General features: G+C 35.3%; 1 protein-coding gene across 1 annotated transcript in view; it reads right to left on the bottom strand.

Annotated features, from left to right (window-relative positions):
• Window positions 1-16,325: 16,325 nt before the first annotated feature.
• The window catches only part of LOC129232472 (ADP/ATP translocase 3), a 52,707-nt gene continuing 48,745 nt past the window's right edge, over window positions 16,326-20,287 (bottom strand). Inside the window, exon 3 of the mRNA XM_054866618.1 lies at window positions 16,326-16,885. Coding sequence (XP_054722593.1) covers window positions 16,399-16,885 — 487 coding nt within the window. The 3' untranslated portion in view covers window positions 16,326-16,398. The remainder of the gene's footprint in view (window positions 16,886-20,287) is intronic.

The raw sequence follows: 20,287 nt of genomic DNA, 5'->3' as shown, positions 1-20,287 counted from the left end.
TATAACACCACTTGAGTTAGCATTGAAATTAACAATGATTTCCACACAAAAAGGTGTAAAAGACCCCCTTGGAACATCCTAATGCAACCAAAAGGAAAGTGCACAACTAGACGCCACTAGGAGTCTACGTACCGAATTTTACCCTTCTAGGACTAGGGTTGCCATCCAAATTTTGCTTCAAAATAGTTGCTTTAGTAGCCTAAATTGTAAAAAAAAGTCGCCTAAATAGTCTCCTCAGCACAATGATTGAGTTGCTTTTTTCACCCATTTAATTGCTTTTCCCAATATCTTTTAACTATTTACTAATTTAAAAAATACTTAGTGTAACAAAATCACACAACAGAAAATCTTTAAACATAGCTATTTATAGTAAATGCAAAAAAGGAAAAAAAAATCAAAACTTAATTTCTCAGGTCTAACATGTGTTTTAACATCATTCAACATTTTTTTTCAAAAAACTCAAAAATAGTATGTCCGACATACTATTTTTGAGTTATACATACGGACGCCACGAGAAAACGCGCTGTAATTAACTCGGGGATCGTCAAAATAAATGTTTCGGGTGTCTGTACGTTCCTAGGCATATGTCAACGCGTGGTCGGGTCGAAAAAAAAAAAAAAAAAAAGAAAAATTAATTTGAATTTTAACATCTGGAATTCAAATTATTTTTTTCGCAATCACGAGTGTGTGTATTTAGGCGTGTGTGTTTGTGTGTGGGGGGTATGTGTGTTTGTGTGTAGGGGTATGTGTATGTGTGTAAGCATATGTGTTTGTGTCTGTATGCTGGCATAAGTGTGGGGGTAGTTGTGTATATGAATGTGTGTGTGGGGGCGGCGGGGGGGTATGTATGTGTGTGTAGGCATATGTGTTTGTGTCTGTGTGCAACATGAATGTGTGGGTAGTTGTGTGTATGTGTTTGTGTATGTGTGTGTATGTGTTTGTGCGTGTGTGTGTAGTTGTGTATGTATGCGCGTGTGTGTAGGATATGGATTCAACATGGAGACGGCTTTCGCTACAGGAGCAGCATCTTGAGGACCCGGTCGACGGTGATGCTGCAGAGGGTGGCGGTGGGAAAATAAAATGATAGCATGCCAAAAACAGTCAAATAAAAGCAATAAGCAATCGTGATTGCTCAAAAAAAAAAAAAAAAAAACTCAACATTCATTCGGGGGTGAGCAAAATGGAAATTAAGGCTGATTGTTGAGTGAAAATTTTTTCGCAGATACAATACTTCCTTTTTTGTAAAAGGAAGTAAAAATTGCTGTTAAGTCTGTTTGTGCAGCATAAGTCAAAATAGGCTCGCCAAGTTCTGGACACTCTTCTTGTTTAAGTTTCCGGAGTAAGACTTCTGAGTAAGTAAACCGATATCAAGCAAGAATACAGAATTATGTAATTGGAGGAGTGATGCGGAGCTTTGTAAGCCATCTCTCCTCGCCAGCTGCAGAAACAAGTCGATAATTTACACCTATTTGCTCTGTGCAAGATTTATTGTGAAAATATCTACGGTGAGGTTCATCGGTCGACGCGTGAAAGCCCTTCTGCCTCCCCAATTTGTTTTAATCGGGGAGGGGGGAGGGGGCTAAAAGATTATGCCAGAAAAGTTAATAATGGGGTCATTATCAGGCCCGACGAGAGATCATGTCAGCCTAGTCGGAAACTCGAGGCGCGGGCCTTGGGGAGGGGCGACACTGACGCAAAAAAAAAAAAAAAAAAATAATAATAATAATAATAATTTGAATTTTGACATCTTGAATTCAAATTATGTTTTTCGCAATCACGAGTGTGTGTATGTAGTCGTGTGTTTGTGTGTTGGGGGTATGTGTGTTTGTGTGTAGGGGGTATGTGTATGTGTGTGCAGGCATGTGTGTTTATGCATGTGTGTATGTTTATGTGTTTGTGTGTGTTAGTGTGTGTAGTTGTGTATGTATGCGCGTGTGTGTAGGACATGGATGCAACCGGGAGACGGCTTTCGCTATAGGTGCAGCATCGTGAGGACCCGGTCGACGGTGGTGCTGCAGAGGGTGGCGGTGGGAAGATAAAATGATAGGAACGTTAAAAACAGTCAAATGAGAACAATAAGCAATTGTGATTGCTCAAAAAAAAAAAAAAAAAAAAAAGATAAATTAATTTGAATTATGGGCATTTTGAATTCAAATTATGTTTTTCGCAATCACGAGTGTGTCTGTGTATGTAGGCGTGTGTGTTTGTGTCGAGGCATGTGTGTGTGTGGGTATGTGTATAGGTATGTGTCTGTATGCGTGTGTGTTTGTGTCTGTATGCAGGCATGAGTGTGTGTGTGTGTATGTAAGTGTGTGTATGCGAGACCCACGTGATAACAGGCCAGACAACTCCCCTCCCCCCCGCTTCGTTACGCCACCAGTCGTCGATCTATGAACTTGGCGCGAAACTTTGAAAGCAGTGCAGTTTACCAGTGTAGTGTTGCTTGTTCTGGTTGATATAGATGAAGTAGGAAATATGTAACTTCGGATGCACATTTTTGAATACAATTCTGTTGGATTTATCTCTTCCTTTCCAAGTACCGGAATGTGGAGGCAATTAAAAAAAATATATATATAGGGTCATTCCATAGTGACTAACGTAACATTCGCAGCTGATTTTCTTACTCTTTCTACTTACACCGGGAGTAAAAATAATTTTTTTTTGGTTTAATATGCAGATTTAAAATGTACAAGGTGACTATTTTTCATTTCTACCAAGAATTTGAAGCAAAATAAGCGCTGGCAGGTATTTTTTCACCAAAAAAGGCATCGTGACTAACGTAACATTTTTGCAACCCTGAGAAACAATGCTTATGTTACGAGGCAAATTTTTCTGAAAGTTACGTAAGCATTGTAAATTGGCCGATATATTTGTAAGAGGTAAACAGTCTATTTTCAAAAATATACAACAGATTTATTACCGATGAATCTTTTTTGGCCCTTAATGGTACTTTTACGAAAAACCGTGTGTGACTAACGTAACGTGACTAACGTAACCATCGAATAGCAAGCAATGAATGCATATAAAAAGCTTTTTGTAAATAATCTCTTGCTCTTATATTACTTTTACACTTTTTAGGAACCTTTTTTATGTTGCATTATGGTTTTCTTTACTTTTTTTCTATATTGGAGTAAGAAATTGAATGGAAGGATTCAGTTCAATTAACTTAACTTGAATGTGCGAAAAAAAAAAAAAATAAAATAAATTAAAGAAAACTGATTTTATATATACTAACTGAATAACCTCGTTTTTGGGCTAGTTAAATCCTAAATATCTCTCTTTTAAAAAGTTAACTTTATACAAGTTGATAGTTTCACCAAATTCCAGTATTCTGCCGATATACTAATTATCGTCATAAGAAACTCCGTAATACTTTTCAACGGCATATTATTTGTTTAGGTTTACTGATTCGTCGAACGAATAGTGTTGTGCATCCTGAATTAAAATGTAACATTGAAAAAAAATATTCGAACATTTTTGCAGAATGAATTTTAATTCCAGATATCATCGCAAATGTTATAAATTTCCAAATGATCATTCATGCATTTTCTGAAATATGCTGCAGTAGCGCTTGTTGTCACTGTACCATGTAACATCTTCAAAGTTTTCCCCAACGAGTTGCCATTACTTCATTTTAATAATAGGTGGAGATGTATTTTCTAAAAAAATACAGACGTTCTCCTTTCTATTTTCTTAATTCGGACTCTTGTGTTGAATGCACATTCAGCAGAGTACTCATTTTGCTTTACTCAACTTTTTTTTTATTTTAAATAATAATTCTTTAAACTGGAAGTATCTTTTTAAAGACCTTTAAAAAAGTATTTTTCTAAGTAGACAGAAGGTCTACAATGTAATACTACTGTCATTTTTCACCCTAAATATTTTTAATCAATATAGAATGCCTACTTATTCAAAATTGTTCATGAAAATGTACATTGAATTAAATTAAGTTTTAAATATTAGCAGTCTTTTTAAAATGTTACGTTAGTCACATGCAAACTGTTACGTTAGTCACAGCTCAAATGTTACGTTAGTCACACTAATTATTTTATATCTACTGATACTGAAATAAATATTTTGCACTTTTTAAGTAGATATGACACAGATGAAAGAAAATAAAAAGTGCTGTTTGGTTCATTCATCTGGTTTAGTTTTTAAGCAGAAAATAGTGCATTTTCGTGACTAACGTAACGTGAATATTTTCAGTGAAATAACCAAACTAATTAAAATACTTATCTTATAATATATGCAAAAAGAACAGTTAATTTTATTGGGCCAACATCTAATCTTTTAGAATAAACATAGTTCTTTTAAAAATTTGCAAAAATTTTTACATTACACAAGAAAACTTAGACGCATGTTTTTTGCATATGCTAAGCCTTTTCTACCACCTCGCACGTTTAGAGCCAGAAGAAAAACACCGAATGAAATTTTTGCAAACTGTTACAGGAATTATATACTATAAAGTATGCTGAATGAAATGATAGGTCACAGTTAGGGCTTTGTGGAAAAAAAAAATTCCGAGGTTGAGGTTGACATTTCTATGGAATGACCCTATAGTATAAATCTTAAGTGTCTGCTGAGTGAAAATGAGTCAGCGGTTTCCGCTTCCGAACAACCTGCATGTGAAGAAAAAAGCTGGGCGCCTCATGGAATAAATTTTAAAGTTCGGAGGTAAGTGCTTTTCTCAGATAATAAAAAATTTACATTTTATGCAGTTAAGATTACTTAAGTTTTCCTCCATTACACAAACAATTGTCAGTTTCCTTTCTGATATCTTTGTCTGTAATTTGTAATTGCAGTATACTGTTTTAATATTTGAAACGGTTAACTTGCAACTTTTTATTTCTTTATTTTTTCAACTTTGTACACGCATTTATTCGAAATGGATTTTCCAAGCTGACAATATACATGTGTCAAAATTTTCTTCAAATATACTTGTTACTACCAGAAGCAACGTAACTTGGTGTTGATATTCAGTTAATATGTAAACAAGTTTATTGAAACAGGCTTTTAACTGAACTAATCTTATATTTTCGGTTTCGATTAAATTGTTTCATACGCTAGCATGTGTTATTTTGATCAAAAAACATTCCTTGATGGGCTTCCGTAGTTCTGAGATAGAAGATTAGATTTGAACGCCGGAGGTAGTGGGTTCGATACTCAAACCTTTCCCCCCAACTACGCCCCTGCAATGTTATTCAAACAAGCTGGTTCTGTACGTAAATTAAAAAATATATATATGGTTTTTTTCACTGTTGTCTTTAAGTTTTATGATGTTTATGCACACATTGTGGTTAAGTTAACGGTACTCATAATTTCTGGGCTTGCGAAAGATTAATTTTGAGCAGTGGATACACAACGTGTTTTTGCCAAATGTTCTATGCTTGTTTGTTTATGCTTAAAAAGAGCAAAATGTCTTGAACTACATATTTTTTGAACTCCTTGGGTTTTCTGTTAATAAGCTTTCAGGAACTCTGAAACTGTAACATAAATTGAATTAAGGGGCTGTCTATAAAGCATGTTGCAAACTTTTGAACAAATTCCCCCCCCCCTCCTCTTTGTTACGTGTAACGCTGTTCAACATGAGCATATTGTTATAAACAACGCGTGATGTCACACTTCTTGTTATCCCCTCCCTTCCCCCTGTCACAAAACTGTCACATTGATTTCCCAAAAGAGCATACTCAGCAAAATGTTGATCTAAATTTAACATATATGAGGTTTTAAGTATTAAAGAAAGTTGTTAAAATGGTCATTCTATGAAAGGTTTTTTGAAAAAGGTTACTTTGTCATCAATTAATGCTTTTTAAAATAATTTTTCAAAAGCCTAAAATGATGAACTATTAAAGCCCCCTCCCCCAACACAAGAATCATTAGCAGCAGAAAAAGCTGAAAATGGAAAAGTAGCCAAATTCCAAAAAAAAAAAAAAAAGCCTGTTTAGATATTGAATACATTTTTTTGATGTACAACATACAATATTCATGATGTTGTATTATTCATTCTTTAATTAGCGTTTTTCAAGTTGAATTCCTGTGTAATTTTTCGAGAGTGCCCACCGAAGGGGGGGGGGAGGTCGGAATCATAGTCTCATAGTAATGATAGCTTTTCAACGGCTATAGTTATAAATAACTGTGCCCTTGAAATTTTAAAGGAGATGGAGATGTTTTGGGGTTTTTTTTTTTTTTTTACGTTTTCATAATTGAAGGGGGTAGGGCACCGTCTACTTTGGGGGATGGCACCCAAGCATTCACGTCTTTTTAAAAGCATAAATTTGCTCAGCTAAGCTAACATTAATAATCTGGTATTATGTACTTTAATTTGATGTTATGTCTTTGAAACATATTGCAGTCATGTTTCCCGTTTACTTAAGTAAAAATGTTTATTTATTTTTTAAAATTTCATTTAATTCTTATTCAAATACAATAGTAATATTATTTTTTGTTTTGATGTAATTGTAAAATGAAAGTTCTTTTATTTATTTGAATACTTCTTAAAACTTAATGTTTCTATACAATATACGAGTAGTTAAAATGCGATTAGTTAAAAAACAATTTCTAATGAAAAATAAAACTGTTTATTTATCACTTTGTTTTAACATGATTGTAAAATAAAATCGTGTTTAATTATTTGAATACTTTGTAAGACTTATAAATGTTTTTATGTAAAATACTATGAATTAAGCTCAGTGTATTTTTTAATGTATGATTATCGATTCCTTTTTATGTTTTCAAATGAAAAAGTAGAACTTGTAATGCTACTAAAATAATAGAAGACAATAATAAATAAACCAAATAGTTTCATTTAACCAAAATATTAATCGAAGTGCTCACTTCCCAATATCATTGTGGATCGACAAACGATGACGTCATTTGCTAGTTGGATGGCCTTCCTATCTCGAAGGCCTCGGTGTATGTATGCGTGGGTGTTTGTGTCTGTGTGCAGGCATGAGTGTGTGCGCGTGTATTTGTGTCTGTGTGCAGGCATGAGTGTGTGTACGTATGCGTGTGTATGTTGGATATGGACGTAACGGAGACGGTTTTCGCTTGAGGAGCAGCATCGTGAGGCCGGTCGACGGTGGTAAAATAAAATCATAGGAACATCATAACAGTCAGATGAGAACAATAGGCAATCGTGATTGCTCAAAAAAGAAAAGAAAAAGAAAGGAAGGAAAAAAAAATAAGGATTAAAAAGGGGGAACAAACTCCGAGAGACAGAAAGCATAAAGATTAAGTAAAATTTACTTTCTTGGTATTTACTGTCTAACCACGGATTGTATGGAAAGGCAAACATCCGGTTTACACGCGGAAATGGAAGCATCTATTAGTTTTCAGGGATGTCAGATTTTGCAGATGTATGTTAGCCTCTAAATTAAGACGATTCTCATTCAAATAAGCGGAATACGCGCATCAAATTTTTATTTTCCCCCTCATTCAGATGGAGTCGCCTTAATTGGATGATTGCCAATTCCATACAATCCGTGGTTAAACAGTACTCTTATGGCACTTAAAATAGTTACTATTTTTTCTTATTTTACCCAATTTTCCCCATTTTCTTTTCTCTCCCCCCTTTTTCCTATTTTTTTTGGGAGGGGGGAGGGCGGGAGAGGCCAGGGGCGGATACAGAAAAATCTTTTGGAGGGGGCACGGGAAGTTGAATACCCCTCCACCCCGCCTTCGATGTTTCATAACAAAGTTTTGACGACTTTATTTTTAAATGTGCGTGTTTTTTTTATTTATTTATTATTATTATTTTTTTTTTTAGGATTCCTTAAGGTCAATGAATTTACTTCTAAGTACACATGAATATTATGCACTAATATACTTTGAATGTGGACGGTATACATCTTTAACGTTTCAAGCCATTTAAATACTAAACCCAATATAATGTCACCAAGATTGTAGACAATGAGCGGCTTTACTTAGGAACATTGTCATAATGATTATAACACGAGAGCAAGGTTATTAAATAAACCCATACCTCTCTTGAGCTTTTTAAAATTAATTTAATCATAACTTCATAACATATATAAGTTTCACTGAAGAATTCAGAAACTATTTCTGTGTGAATTTCAAAACAATTGCTGATTTATTCTTAAAGCCATGATATAGTTGAGTAACATATTGATACTACATGCCGTTTCTATTAAAAATCATGGTTTTTCTAAGAAACTACCACATGATTTCTTTCATTTTGCATCTTTTATTAGCTGAAAAGGAAATCTATTATTTCGCAAATAGGTTCCTAGATCAAAATGACTCTTTTAGGTGCGCCTACACATTTAAAGAAAAAGGTTAATTATTGATTCCATCAAAGAAGAATTAATGGACGAATCGCGATAATGCGGTCTCTTGAATTTGAAGCCAATGAGTTAAATGTATTCTGCAACTCTGGGCCTCTGACTCCAGTAATACTTCTTTGACAAACAAAAATGCTTTTATTCAAAATATGCTGTGTGTGTGTGTTTTGTGTTCTTTTTAATTAGCTACGTAAAAAAAGTGCAAAGGAAAGGTCAGTTAAAAAGTAATAAATAAAATAATGAAATTAATTAATCCTTTTGGGGGGGGCACGTGCCCCCTGTGCCCCCCTAAAATCCGCTACTGGGAGAGGCCCGATGACAAAGGGCCTTGGCTCTCTGCGGCCCTGGGTCGTTTCCGAAAATTTTAAAGTATTTTTTTTTTTAGAAAGAGCCTATCTCCCAGTGCTACCAGTCTTAAAGTTCATTCAGAGATATCGCATTTCCGCGTCGTCCTCCGGATTTTGCAGGGTTACATAATACTGATAAGAATATCTAGTGCCGGGAAAATTAGGAAATGGCACGCCCAAGAGGCTGAGACAAGATAAATGAAAACTCTACATGAAATACTTTCGGAAGGACTTAACATTCAACTTAGGAAAATTCTCTTCCATGCATGTTTTAATTTTTGGAACACGCATGCGTCAGTGGCGTGTTTGCCACGTTAAGTCGTATCTACGGCAGAGTTCATAAGGATAAATGAGGTTTAAAGTTTTGCACACCTTCATATATTCGAGTCAGATGCAACTTTTAGAGTTTTTCCAATAAATATCTCCCATTGACCATTGAACGTTATCATAGCTGCAGGGGTGATTGTGAGTTCATCAAAAAATACCTGAAAGTTTTAAAGCGAGAACGGGGGGGGGGGGGGGGGGGATAATCTTTGGCCCCTATTACTTAAGTGCACCTTTGCCATAGTATTAAATGTATTAAATAGTTCTGAGTTAAAATATTGTGTGTACATTTGGTTAAATTTTTAATGGGTTACAAAGTTACTTTTGAGCTGGTGTTATACAAAATATCTTGACATTTGTCCATCTTAAGGGATCGGTGTCCATCTTTAAGTCTCTTGCAGGTATATTTGATGAGTATTATATAATTTAAAAAGATTGCGGAGGTAGGGAGATAAAAGCATAACAAAAAAAAAAAAAAAAAAAAAAACACATAATTCCGGTATTTTTGGACATAAAAATACCGGAAATACGTCCGAAAATACCGGAAATTCGGTAAAATACCGGAACACAACCATCACATCATAGCTGCCAACATGCTAATTTAAAAAATCTTACAATGTATGCGATGGCTATTTCTGCGCTTTTTGGACCATTATAAAGAAAAGTATTAAAATTTAAAGTGTTATAACATTTTCAAATCCTTACCTTTACTTGATCTGTGCTTTTATAAGCAAAAAATAAATAAATAAATTTAAAAATAAGTAAATAAATAAACTTTCATTTCTTTGAACTTGAAACTTTAAAGAGTTGCTGACTTGGCAGCTTTCAAAAATTGTCTATCAACAACTTGTTTGAAACAATAGTTTTTCTGCAATTTCCTACAGATTAAAATGTTCTCCATGCTGTTATCCGATAAAAAAAATTGCGCAGTTTTCGTACAAATCTGCCATAAAACCGTAAAAAACGTCCGAAAATCTTACAATGTACGGCTAAATCGTACAAGTTGGCAGCTATGCGTTATGACCATAAATGGTGTGTTAAGGTGAAATATGTGACCAAGAATCACCTAGTGACCGTAACTCGGTTTTGACAAAAAGTGCAGATACGACTTCGTGCCTAGAACGGTAGAAGTTAGGGATAGCAGTCTCATTTCGCCCCCTCCCCCATTAATATTTTTGTTTGCGGTCAGTTTTTATAATATTTTACGCCCAAAACATAATTCTCTAATCGGGCCCGTGTCCAGATTTTCATAAAGGGAGGGGTTTTAATCTTACCAGTAAGGGGGGGGGAGAATTCAACCCCCTTACAGCTTTTAGTTTTACGACAAATTGCCGATCCCAGTATGGCGTTTATTCACATGTAAGGACTGCTGTATTCTTGAAGGATACCTCTAGCTGTACAAGTTACCAAAGTATTCCTTCGTTTCACAGATTCGCTTTAATCAAACTTTGCTTGCTTCTTTTTAATTAAATCTGTTTACTATGTAGTATATTGCAATGAGTATTAAAAACTCTTCACAAATTCTTTTATAATGTAGAATGTATATCAGGTTATGTTCTGAAATAATGCTTAATAAACTAAACAAGAAAAAGCTCTTTGCAGATGCAAGTTACATAGCCAAGCACAATCACTAATGCATCTTCATAGATGTAACATATGCCAAATTCACCATAAGCTCCTTACAATAAGCAATATTCTTTCTTTGCATTGGTAGATCATTCAGCGTTTCGTTCGCCATACTTTTTCCGAAATATTACATCAGTTTGTAAGGCTTTAGCAGTTGTAAATCGCAAAAAACTTCAGAGAGAAAATTAAAATAAAATAAAAACGCTGAAAGCAAACTTTCTCATTAAAGTAAATTTAAGTCAAATATACATTTTCTTCATTTTGCTTATTTTTTCCCCAAGGGAGAGGTTTAACCCCCAAAACCCTCCCCTTGGACACGGCACTGTCTCTAATGCTACAAACAAGTAGAATGAACAAAAGCAACATAGCAGAATCTCGGCAAATAAGGGTGGTTTTTCTTTGTATCCAATTTATCACTTAATAAAATAATCTAACTGTGATAAGAATATTTTGAGCCACAGCTTTGCCAAATCTTACATTTGACAAGTAACGATAAAATTAAAAATCCTTATACAGTAGGAGACCGTTATAACGCCGACCTATATAACACAATTCTCTACAAACCGCACAACTTTTCAGGAGTAAACAATAGGTTTTGAAGCTTAAAAAATCCCCCTGTTTTGCTTTGCTAACATAAAAATTGTTAGGCAAATTAAATTTTGTAAGTTTTTTATCTTTCCATCTTAGTTCAAAGCTTTTGAATTTAAAATTAGTAATCATAATAAACAGAAAATACCAGATGGCTCTTGAAAATGCAGCTGTTATGCAAATCATGAAGCTAGCAGAAGTGCAAGTCACTTTCTTTTGATTGTGAAACATATTTATTTGTGAATGACTAATTGTAATATGGGGGCTTTAATACTCATTGCAGATAAAACTCATTCCGAAGTGCTAATATATAGATTTCTGAATGTCAGTTTCAAAATTTGTGAAATGATCTATGTAACGCAGAAACCTGTATAACGCATAAGCTCTGGTCCCAAGGTGTGCGTTATAACGGTCTTCTACTGTATTATTTAAAATATTATAATTATTAAATATATCAAGTATTCTATTTGTTATTATATAGAAACTGGCAACAAATAAAATTTTTAAATCATTGAGTTTTATTTCCTTGTCGGCCAACAATGAATTAGGTTATCAACCGCATGAATAAAGGCTTAGCCGTTATTAAAATCTGCTTTTTAAAAAAACGTTATAGTTCGAATTCTATGAATCATGGAAGTTCCAAACACATTCTATCAGACGCAGAAAATTTTTTTCTTTATTTTGGTATTAAATTAAAAAAAAAAAATTAACTATGTTTTCACTGCAAAAATCGCGAAAAACCTTTTAAAGGCTTTTAACTAATATCTTCGTTAATTAATGTCATCCAAAGATGCAACTTAGCTAAGAACACTCTCGATCAACTCACCTTTCGAATTATTTTTTTTTTCAAAATCGATCCATCCGTTCAGGCGCTAGAGTGCCACAGAACACGTCAAACTTATAACCCCCTTCCTTTGCGTGTCGGGGGTTAAAAATAGCTTATGACTTCATTTCATAACTCATTTTTAAAAGCTATTCCAAAACTTTTCATTAAACCATTGAATATTTTCCATCTCTTTATGGATATACAATGGAATCTCGATAATTCGAATATTCCTTTATCTCGAAGTTTTCATCGAGTCCCAAACTCTTGCGACTGTTGTGGAAAGTTCTCATTACTCGAACTACCAATAATTCGAATGTTTTAGCCAGTCCCTTGAGACTTCGAGTTATCGAGAGTTGACTGGAGAATCCAGTATCTATTAGAGATGAGACGGGCTCGGGCTCTAGAACCAGAAATAGGTTTCGGGCTCGGACACAAGCTAAGATATTCAATCGTCAATCTCCAAACAAATTCAAAGCAAATAAACGTTGTCATGCTGTGAGAAAAAAAAAAAAAAAAAAACAGAAAATTAATTAACGCTCATTTATATGTTTTTTTTGCGATTACTATTACAATATGTTTTACAGTAATGCATTTGAAATGGAGCATTTTGAGAAAATCTAGAAACTTCTGTTAATGCAGAAGATTTAACGTAACATTTTTCATTTTAACACAGATTAAAAATGAATAAAAAAAACATTTTGAACCGATAGCATTTGAAATATAAGTACCCATATTTAGTTGTTGTGAAACAGCTGAGACTAACGTTTCATGAAATCATGTCAAACTGTAGAAGGTTTTCGAGACGAGATTTTCTCGGGCTCGGATTTTGGTCCGAGACGATATTACCCGGACTCTGTTACAAGTTTTCGGGCTCGAGCTCTCGAAAATGAGCCCGAACTCATCTTTAGTATCTACCACTTTAGGGAAACTGAATTCTTCACACTTTTTAAAGTATATTTATTATCAGAAAACGAGAGCCCTTTTCCGGTTATGTAGCTCTTACGGGTAAAGGGGCCTCGCCCCCTCACTTTTCAGAGTTAAGGTTAAATAAAAAATAAGTTTTTTTAACAGGGGGAACCGATATATTTTACGAAAATAAAAACTAAAAATTCAAAATAGACAGAACTGAAAGGAGGAAGTATACCCAGGGGTGATTGTGACTCCATGAAAAAATACCTGAACTTTTTTTTTCCTCAAGAAGAAAAAGTGTTTTGAAAAGTGTTGAGTGTTGTATATATACATTACGTGTATGTGCACATTATATTATGTATATAAATAATTTATATACATAATTTGTTGGGGCTAAAACTCGAAGTTTTAATTGGACTTAATACGTCCATGTGCATAGTGGGAATTAAATTCTTTTAATTTTTCTCATTTCTTAAAATTTTTCAAGGATTCTTCTTATCTAGCCTTCATTCAATCGCCCACCCCAGCTGTTCTTCGATAATTACCATAGGACCGTAGCTTAAGCTTTATACCAAACAAAACATCTTCAATTTGGACTTCTGGCATTTCATTAATCGCCCTAAATTTTACAAAAGTGGGTTTTTCTGAAAATATAGAAGTTCCGGTATTTTCGAAGATGAAGATACCGGAATTCAAGATGAAAATACCGGAAATCCAGTAAAATACCGGAACACAATCACCCCTGAGTATACCGCAGCCACCAGTCCCGTTATTCAACCCCCGACACACAAAGGAAGGGGGTTATAAGTTTGACGTGTTTGTGTGTGGCACTATAGCGCCTAAACGGACGAGCCGATTTTGAAAGAAAAAAAAAGTTCGAAAGGAGAATTAATCGAGACTGTTCTTAGCTAGGTTGCATCTTTGGATGACATTAATTAAAAACGTACAAAACAGTTAAAAATTTAAAATTTAATACCGAAATAAAGAGAATTTTTTCTCCGCGTCTGATAGAATGTGTTTGGAACTTCCATGATTCATAGAATTCTAATTATAACGTTTTTTAAAATCAGATTTTAAAAACGGCTAAGCCTTTATTCACGCGATTCATAACCGAATTCATTGTTGGTCGACAAGGGAAAAAACGCCATGATTTAAAATTTTTATCTATTGCCAGTATCTATTTAATAAAATAATTGATGATGATTTTTAATAATATAAGCTTTTTAAAAGGATTTTTAATTTTCCCTCTTGATTCTGCAGTTGCGACTCAGTCGGGGTTTAAAATTTTCAATTTTATCGTTTCTTGTTGATGTCTAATCCCATTTTAAAAAAATAATGTAATCAGTAATGAAGCCAAAAATTGGTGTATTAAAAAAACGGCTTCAAGGAACTCTCCCCGCTTACTTTTTTTGGTGCACAAGCACCTATGCCTATTCCAGACAAAATTCCGCGGATTGACGTCATAACTGCTTTTCACATACAAATAGCATAACCAGAGAGCGATGGACTTATGAAAAGTGGCAAACTGATGTCGCAATGTTGCTCTGCGATAGGCGAAATAACCCCCCCCAAAAGAAGTTAAATTAGTGACTGGTTACGTCTGTACAGGGGTGATTGTGGGTTCATCAAAAAATACCTGAAAGTTTCAAAGCTAGAACGGGGGGGGGGGGGGGTGTAATCTTTGGCCCCTATTACTTAAGTGCACCTATGCCATAGTATTAAATAGTTCAATAGTCGGTGTCAAAATAGTGTGTGTACATTTGATTAAAATTTTAACGGGTTACAAAGTTACTTTTGAGCTGGTGTTATACAAAATTATCTTGACATTTGTCCATCTTAAGGCTCTTGCAGGTATATTTGATGAGTATTATATAATTTTTAAAAAATTGCGGAAGTAGGGAGATAAAAGCATAACAAAAAAAAAAACATAATTCCGGTATTTTCGGACATAAAAATACCGGAAACTCTGTAAAATACCGGAACACAATCACCCCTGGTCTGTAATGTTGCTGATATTTTTCTGGAATGGTTTTATTTTCTTGTACATGTCCGATCTGGGAAAAAGACTGGTACAAAGTTTAAGTCATGCCCCTTAAAGAAACTCATGTAGATCCGCGTTAGTTTCAAAGCTTCCAGTCATACCAGATAAGAATGGGTGTTGTTTTGCTGTAAAAGTCGTTGTTGCAGGCTTTTTATCCGGTGGCCTCTTTATGGTATGAACGGTATATCAGAACTTACGTTACAGGCATTCATGTCATGTTTTATCCTCCGTGGTTTAACATTTATCAATTTTTTTTAACCAACCATTTTAATTTTTAAACAAAAGCTTTTCACAAAGGCCTTTCTTGTGTGAACTCTGCTCATTCACTGCTAATGAATGGCATTGGTTTTCTGGCCAGAACAAACCAACGCCTTCGAAGTACTAAATGCCTGTCGCTTTCTCACCTTTAACTTAGAGCAAAACGATCCCAATAAGCAAATTTTAGGACTCTTGCTACTGCAACTACATCCATCGAAGGTAGAGGTGTTAGAAATTAACAGCAGAGAACACAATTGGTTTACTTCTAAATTTGAAATTGACCAATGAACAATCTGATTTGAATTGTTTGGCTCCAATGCCATCCTTGTATTGCCACCAGGTAGCGTTGAAAGTGTACCGGCGGAGGATCACTTTTTGAGGCAAATGTGCTAGGCATTTAGTATGTAGGAGGCCGTTGGAACAAACCATGGCCCCACTCTATGGTGCTCAACGGGCCTCGACAATTTGAATTTAATGTGTTAAACCGATACAGCTCATGCATCCACCAACCAATGTCAATGGCCCAAAGTTTGTTTATTTTTGATTGGACGTCGCCCATCTTGACCGCAAGATGCGCCACAGGGTACCCTGCATCCACTAATCAATAGCAAAGTAGTGGAAAAAGGGGTGCCCTGTAGCGCCCTCTTTATTGCCACAGTCCATAAGTATTAAGTAGGGCAGTTTCCAAGGACACTTTCGACCCAGGGAAAAACCTACCTGCTTTTCACCGCATTCGGGTTATTACCGGGTTTTATGTGGAATCTTTCTACTCCTGTTAGCTTCTGGAGTGAAAGCGGTGTTTTTACCCGGAATGCATTACGCGAAACAAGTTCGTCTACTAGCCGCTAAGGATGCTGGGTAAAAACTGCGTTCTCTGGTATAATGGGAGAACCGCTTTTTACATGGAAACGGGGAATTTTTCAATCGGGTTTTTTGAGGAGCCAGAGTGGGGATTTACCGGGTTGAAAAGTTGTGAACGCGGCTAGTGCGGCCATGAACTAACACAATCGCATGATCAAACCATCAATAAATGACACAGAATACGGAAAAATATCTCGTTTATTCAAAAGCAATGGAAAAAAAAAAAAAAATTGGTCCCCCGTGGCAGGAATGCAGTCGATGGAATAACAACGATATATAAGTTAAACCTTCATGAAAACACACGCTACAACACTCTTCTCAGAAGATAAAGTTCTTGATCTCGTCGTAGAGAACGAGCACGAAGGCGCCGCCCGTCCCCCGCAGCACGTTGGAGAAGGCGCCCTTGAAGAAGGCCGCGCCGCCCTCGGTCTTGGCGATCTTGGACCAGCAGTCGATGGTGCCCTTGTACATGAGGTCGGCCTTGGCCCGCCCGCTCTGCATCATCATTCTCCTACGGACGGTGTCGAAGGGGTAGGAGATGATTCCGGCGACCGTGGTCACGGTCTGGGCGATGGCCCACGAGATGACTATGGGCGTGTTCTTGGGGTCGGGCAGCATGCCCTTGGCGGTGTCGAAGAAGCCGAAGTAGGCGGCCCGGTAGATGATGATGCCCTGGACGGAGACGTTGAAGCCCCGGTAGAGGCCGGCCAGGCCGTCCGACTTGAAGATCTTGCCCAGGCAGTTGCCCAGGCCGGTGAACTCGCGCTCGGCGCCGGCCTTGCCGATGTCGGCGGCCAGCCTGGTCCTGGAAAGGAGGAAAATGCCAATTTCAGGAAACTTGAAGTTAGACCATGACAGGGTTCAAACTCAACTTTGAAAATTTAAAGTAAGGAGTTTTGCAGGAATTCATTAAGGATTAGCTTCTTGTTTATAGATTCATTTTTTAAAATGTAAAGTCCGCAAGATGTATATTAATAATTATCGACATAATCGTCAGAAATTTAGAGCAAGGGGAAAAAATGGATATAGGGAAGAAAATAGCCCAGTGAAAAAAAATCCGATTTCCGGTATTAACAGACGAAAAAAATTGAGATTCCGGTAAAATTCAGTATAATGTAGTCGCTCAGATTGACGATAGAAGAAAATCCAAGGCCACGTAGAATAAAAAATAAGGAGTTTGGAAGGAGATAATAGCAAAATTCAGGAGTTTCAGAGGCCCTTTTTTCTCTCAAAAAGCAGGGGTTTGTAAGGAGCATACGAACCCTGAATGATATCTTTTGCAATCACTAGTTGAGAGAGTGTATTTCGTTTTTATGAAGGAAACAGCAAGAAGCAAATTCTCAATTTAAATTCTAGGAGAACCTCTCTATTTCAAGGCAAGAGATTGTACTAGTAGCCCTGGTTGGTGCTGCTACGCAGCATGATTTAGAAAAAATACAATGAAAGCTTACCTAGATACTGAACTAAAAATTTGCTTTATTCGAAACTTTAAGAATTCCACGTTCATCTCTTTGCTACTCATTGCCAGAAATGGCTCTCCCCGACTGGAATTTATACCAGACTAATTGCTACTAAATGTCCGTTTCTTTCTAGCTTTTAATAGGGCAAAAATGAACCCAAATCGAGAGAAAGAGGAAAAGTAAACTTTGGTAGAGGCTTCCCTCATCTATCGAAAGTATTAAGAAATGAATAGCAAAGAAAACTGGTTAATTTCTAAATTTAAATTTTGAAATTAACAATTGAGGCAGTGAAGTGGACATTTTCAAGTAAAATGCGTTTAAAAATAACATCCTTGGTAGGCTTTCATTGATTTTTTTCTTCTAGCTCATCCTGTATAGCAGCAACGACCAGGGCTATTAGTACTATCTCTGGTCCTAAGACAGAGGAGAGGTTCACCTACCATGTGTACTGGATATCTCCAAATTCTTAATTTCGCCCTTTACATCCCTTTGCTTCTCACTGCCTCAATTAATGAATTGATTTGAATTGTTTGGATCAGGGATGCCTGCTAACCTAAACATTGCAAAGACTCCCCACCCGAATAAGAAAAATGCCCCTCAAAACAACTACCCTTAAAATGTTAATGGCGCCATGAACCCCCAGGTGGGCATCCCTGGTTTGGATCCATCACCATAGCAATGCATTTATCAGATTGTCGCAAGATAACATTGTTCTCGGTCTCCATACCGGAAATAAAGAGACGTTAACCAGGGTTCATTGATTTAAAACAAAAAATCATTGGTTAAAATCACTTTTTATTTTTATAAATTAATTTTGCATTTTTAGAATGTGTGGCCATAAATTTAACAATACTGCATTATACAATCTTAACTCCAACTGGCAGACGTACCGCATTGCAAAACATAAAATTTCCCTCTCTTTCAAAATCCCTACTCCTGAGGTTGTAGATGACAAGTACAGGGTGGCGACAGGAACGGTGAAAAAAAGTTTCCTGACTTTTCCCTGATTAAGTTAATCAAATTTCCCTGATTTACGTTACCAATGATAATGGCTTTCTTTCTTTTCTCTACTTGAAATCCATTTTATGTTTGTATAAAATGCAGTATTTTAAACGTTTTAAGTTGTGTAAAATTGTTGAAATAAAGAATATATTTTAAAAAGATGCTACTTTTTTAATAAAATGGTTAAAAAAACCATATCAAGTTGATTTTTTTTGGAAAAAAAAACCCCCCTACAAAACAGTATATTAAATTTTTCTACATGGAAAGATTAGAGAGATTTTTTTTTAAAAATATTTTACTTCCAGGAACCGCTTAGCATAAGAATTTTAAGAAACTATTAAAATCATTCTTAAAAACATGTGTGTATTTATGATAGAACTAAAAAGTAATTGAATTTATTTTGAACTAAATTTTCAAACAGTATAATGATTGTCGCAAGAATAACAAGTAATAGTGAGAGAATAGAAGTAATGTAGTTATTCTTATATAACTGACATATTTATGCAAAAAAAAAAAAAAAAAAAGATGAAACCATTTGACATCCATTTAAAGGGAGCTTTTCCCTAATCAAGAACATTGGTTTTAATGAATGAATACAGCATTTTAACAATAAAAAATAAAGATATTTACTTAAGTACACAAGTTAACTCTATTTCAAATGATTTTAGTATGCAACGAAAAAAAATCTTAGATTGCTTTTGTAACAAAAAACTTCGAAATGCAAGGAAAAAAAAGAAAAACAGAAAAAAAAGCAATTTCTTAATTTTAAAATATATAAAAGACTACAACTTGATTACAATTTTTTTTTACTGAAAGTTCAATTTTAGCAATTAAATTAAAATCGCGAAGAAGTAATAACTTAAGCTTTTATCAGTATTAATTCAAAAACCAAAGATTTCTTCTTGAAATCGTAATTACAGTAGGCTAATTACTTTGAGACAATGGAATAAAGGCAAAGGAGCTAAGGCATCAATGAAGGCTTCCTCTTTGTCTGTATGGTTGTTTATTTTACGTAGCATTGAAAGCGTGAAAGGAAATTTCAAGCTAGGTAAACTAAACAACCTAACAGACACTAAAGCAATCTTAGAAAGTTCATCCTGTGGTTAATAAACCAGATTTAATACTTTGGCGTTGAGGAAAAAAAGATGCACCAATATGCGGCAGTGTATAATCGCACCTCATTAATTTTACTGTTTTTTGAACAGAAAATGGGCGGAAAATGCGTAGGGAATTAGAGTACTTAATTTTGTAATTCAAAAAAAAAAAAGTCTTCATAAAATCAATTTTCCCTGATTTTTTGTTATTTTTTCAAAATTCCCTGATATTTCCCCGAAATCTCCCTGATTAATAAAGTTCCCTGACTTTTCCCTGATCTGTCGCCACCCTGAAGTAATAAACTGCATTTTGACGTGCTAACTAGAGAGCTTTGGCAACTGGGGACATCTTTTGCGATTGGTTCCAGAGCACTTTCCAGAAGTTATCGAACTCGCACAATATAGAATTCGCAGGAAGAACTTTTAGAAGTGACAATGGAATAAGAGAACATTGATGTTCTCACTGGAGAACAAAACCAGTGAGAACATCAATGACATATAATCAAAAGCTTTCACTGAAAATTTTGAGCCATTCCTAGACAACGCGACAAATGACCCGATTTATTAGTGAAGGAAGATCCCGTCATGGAGATTAAGTGAATGATCATGGAAGCGTTAATGCCCCACATTGAACTAGATTTTTTTTTAAAT

Source organism: Uloborus diversus, unplaced genomic scaffold (genome assembly GCF_026930045.1).
Source record: "Uloborus diversus isolate 005 unplaced genomic scaffold, Udiv.v.3.1 scaffold_12, whole genome shotgun sequence".
NCBI classification, from domain to species: Eukaryota; Metazoa; Arthropoda; class Arachnida; order Araneae; family Uloboridae; genus Uloborus; species Uloborus diversus.
This window is presented reverse-complemented; position numbering and strand designations above follow the sequence as displayed.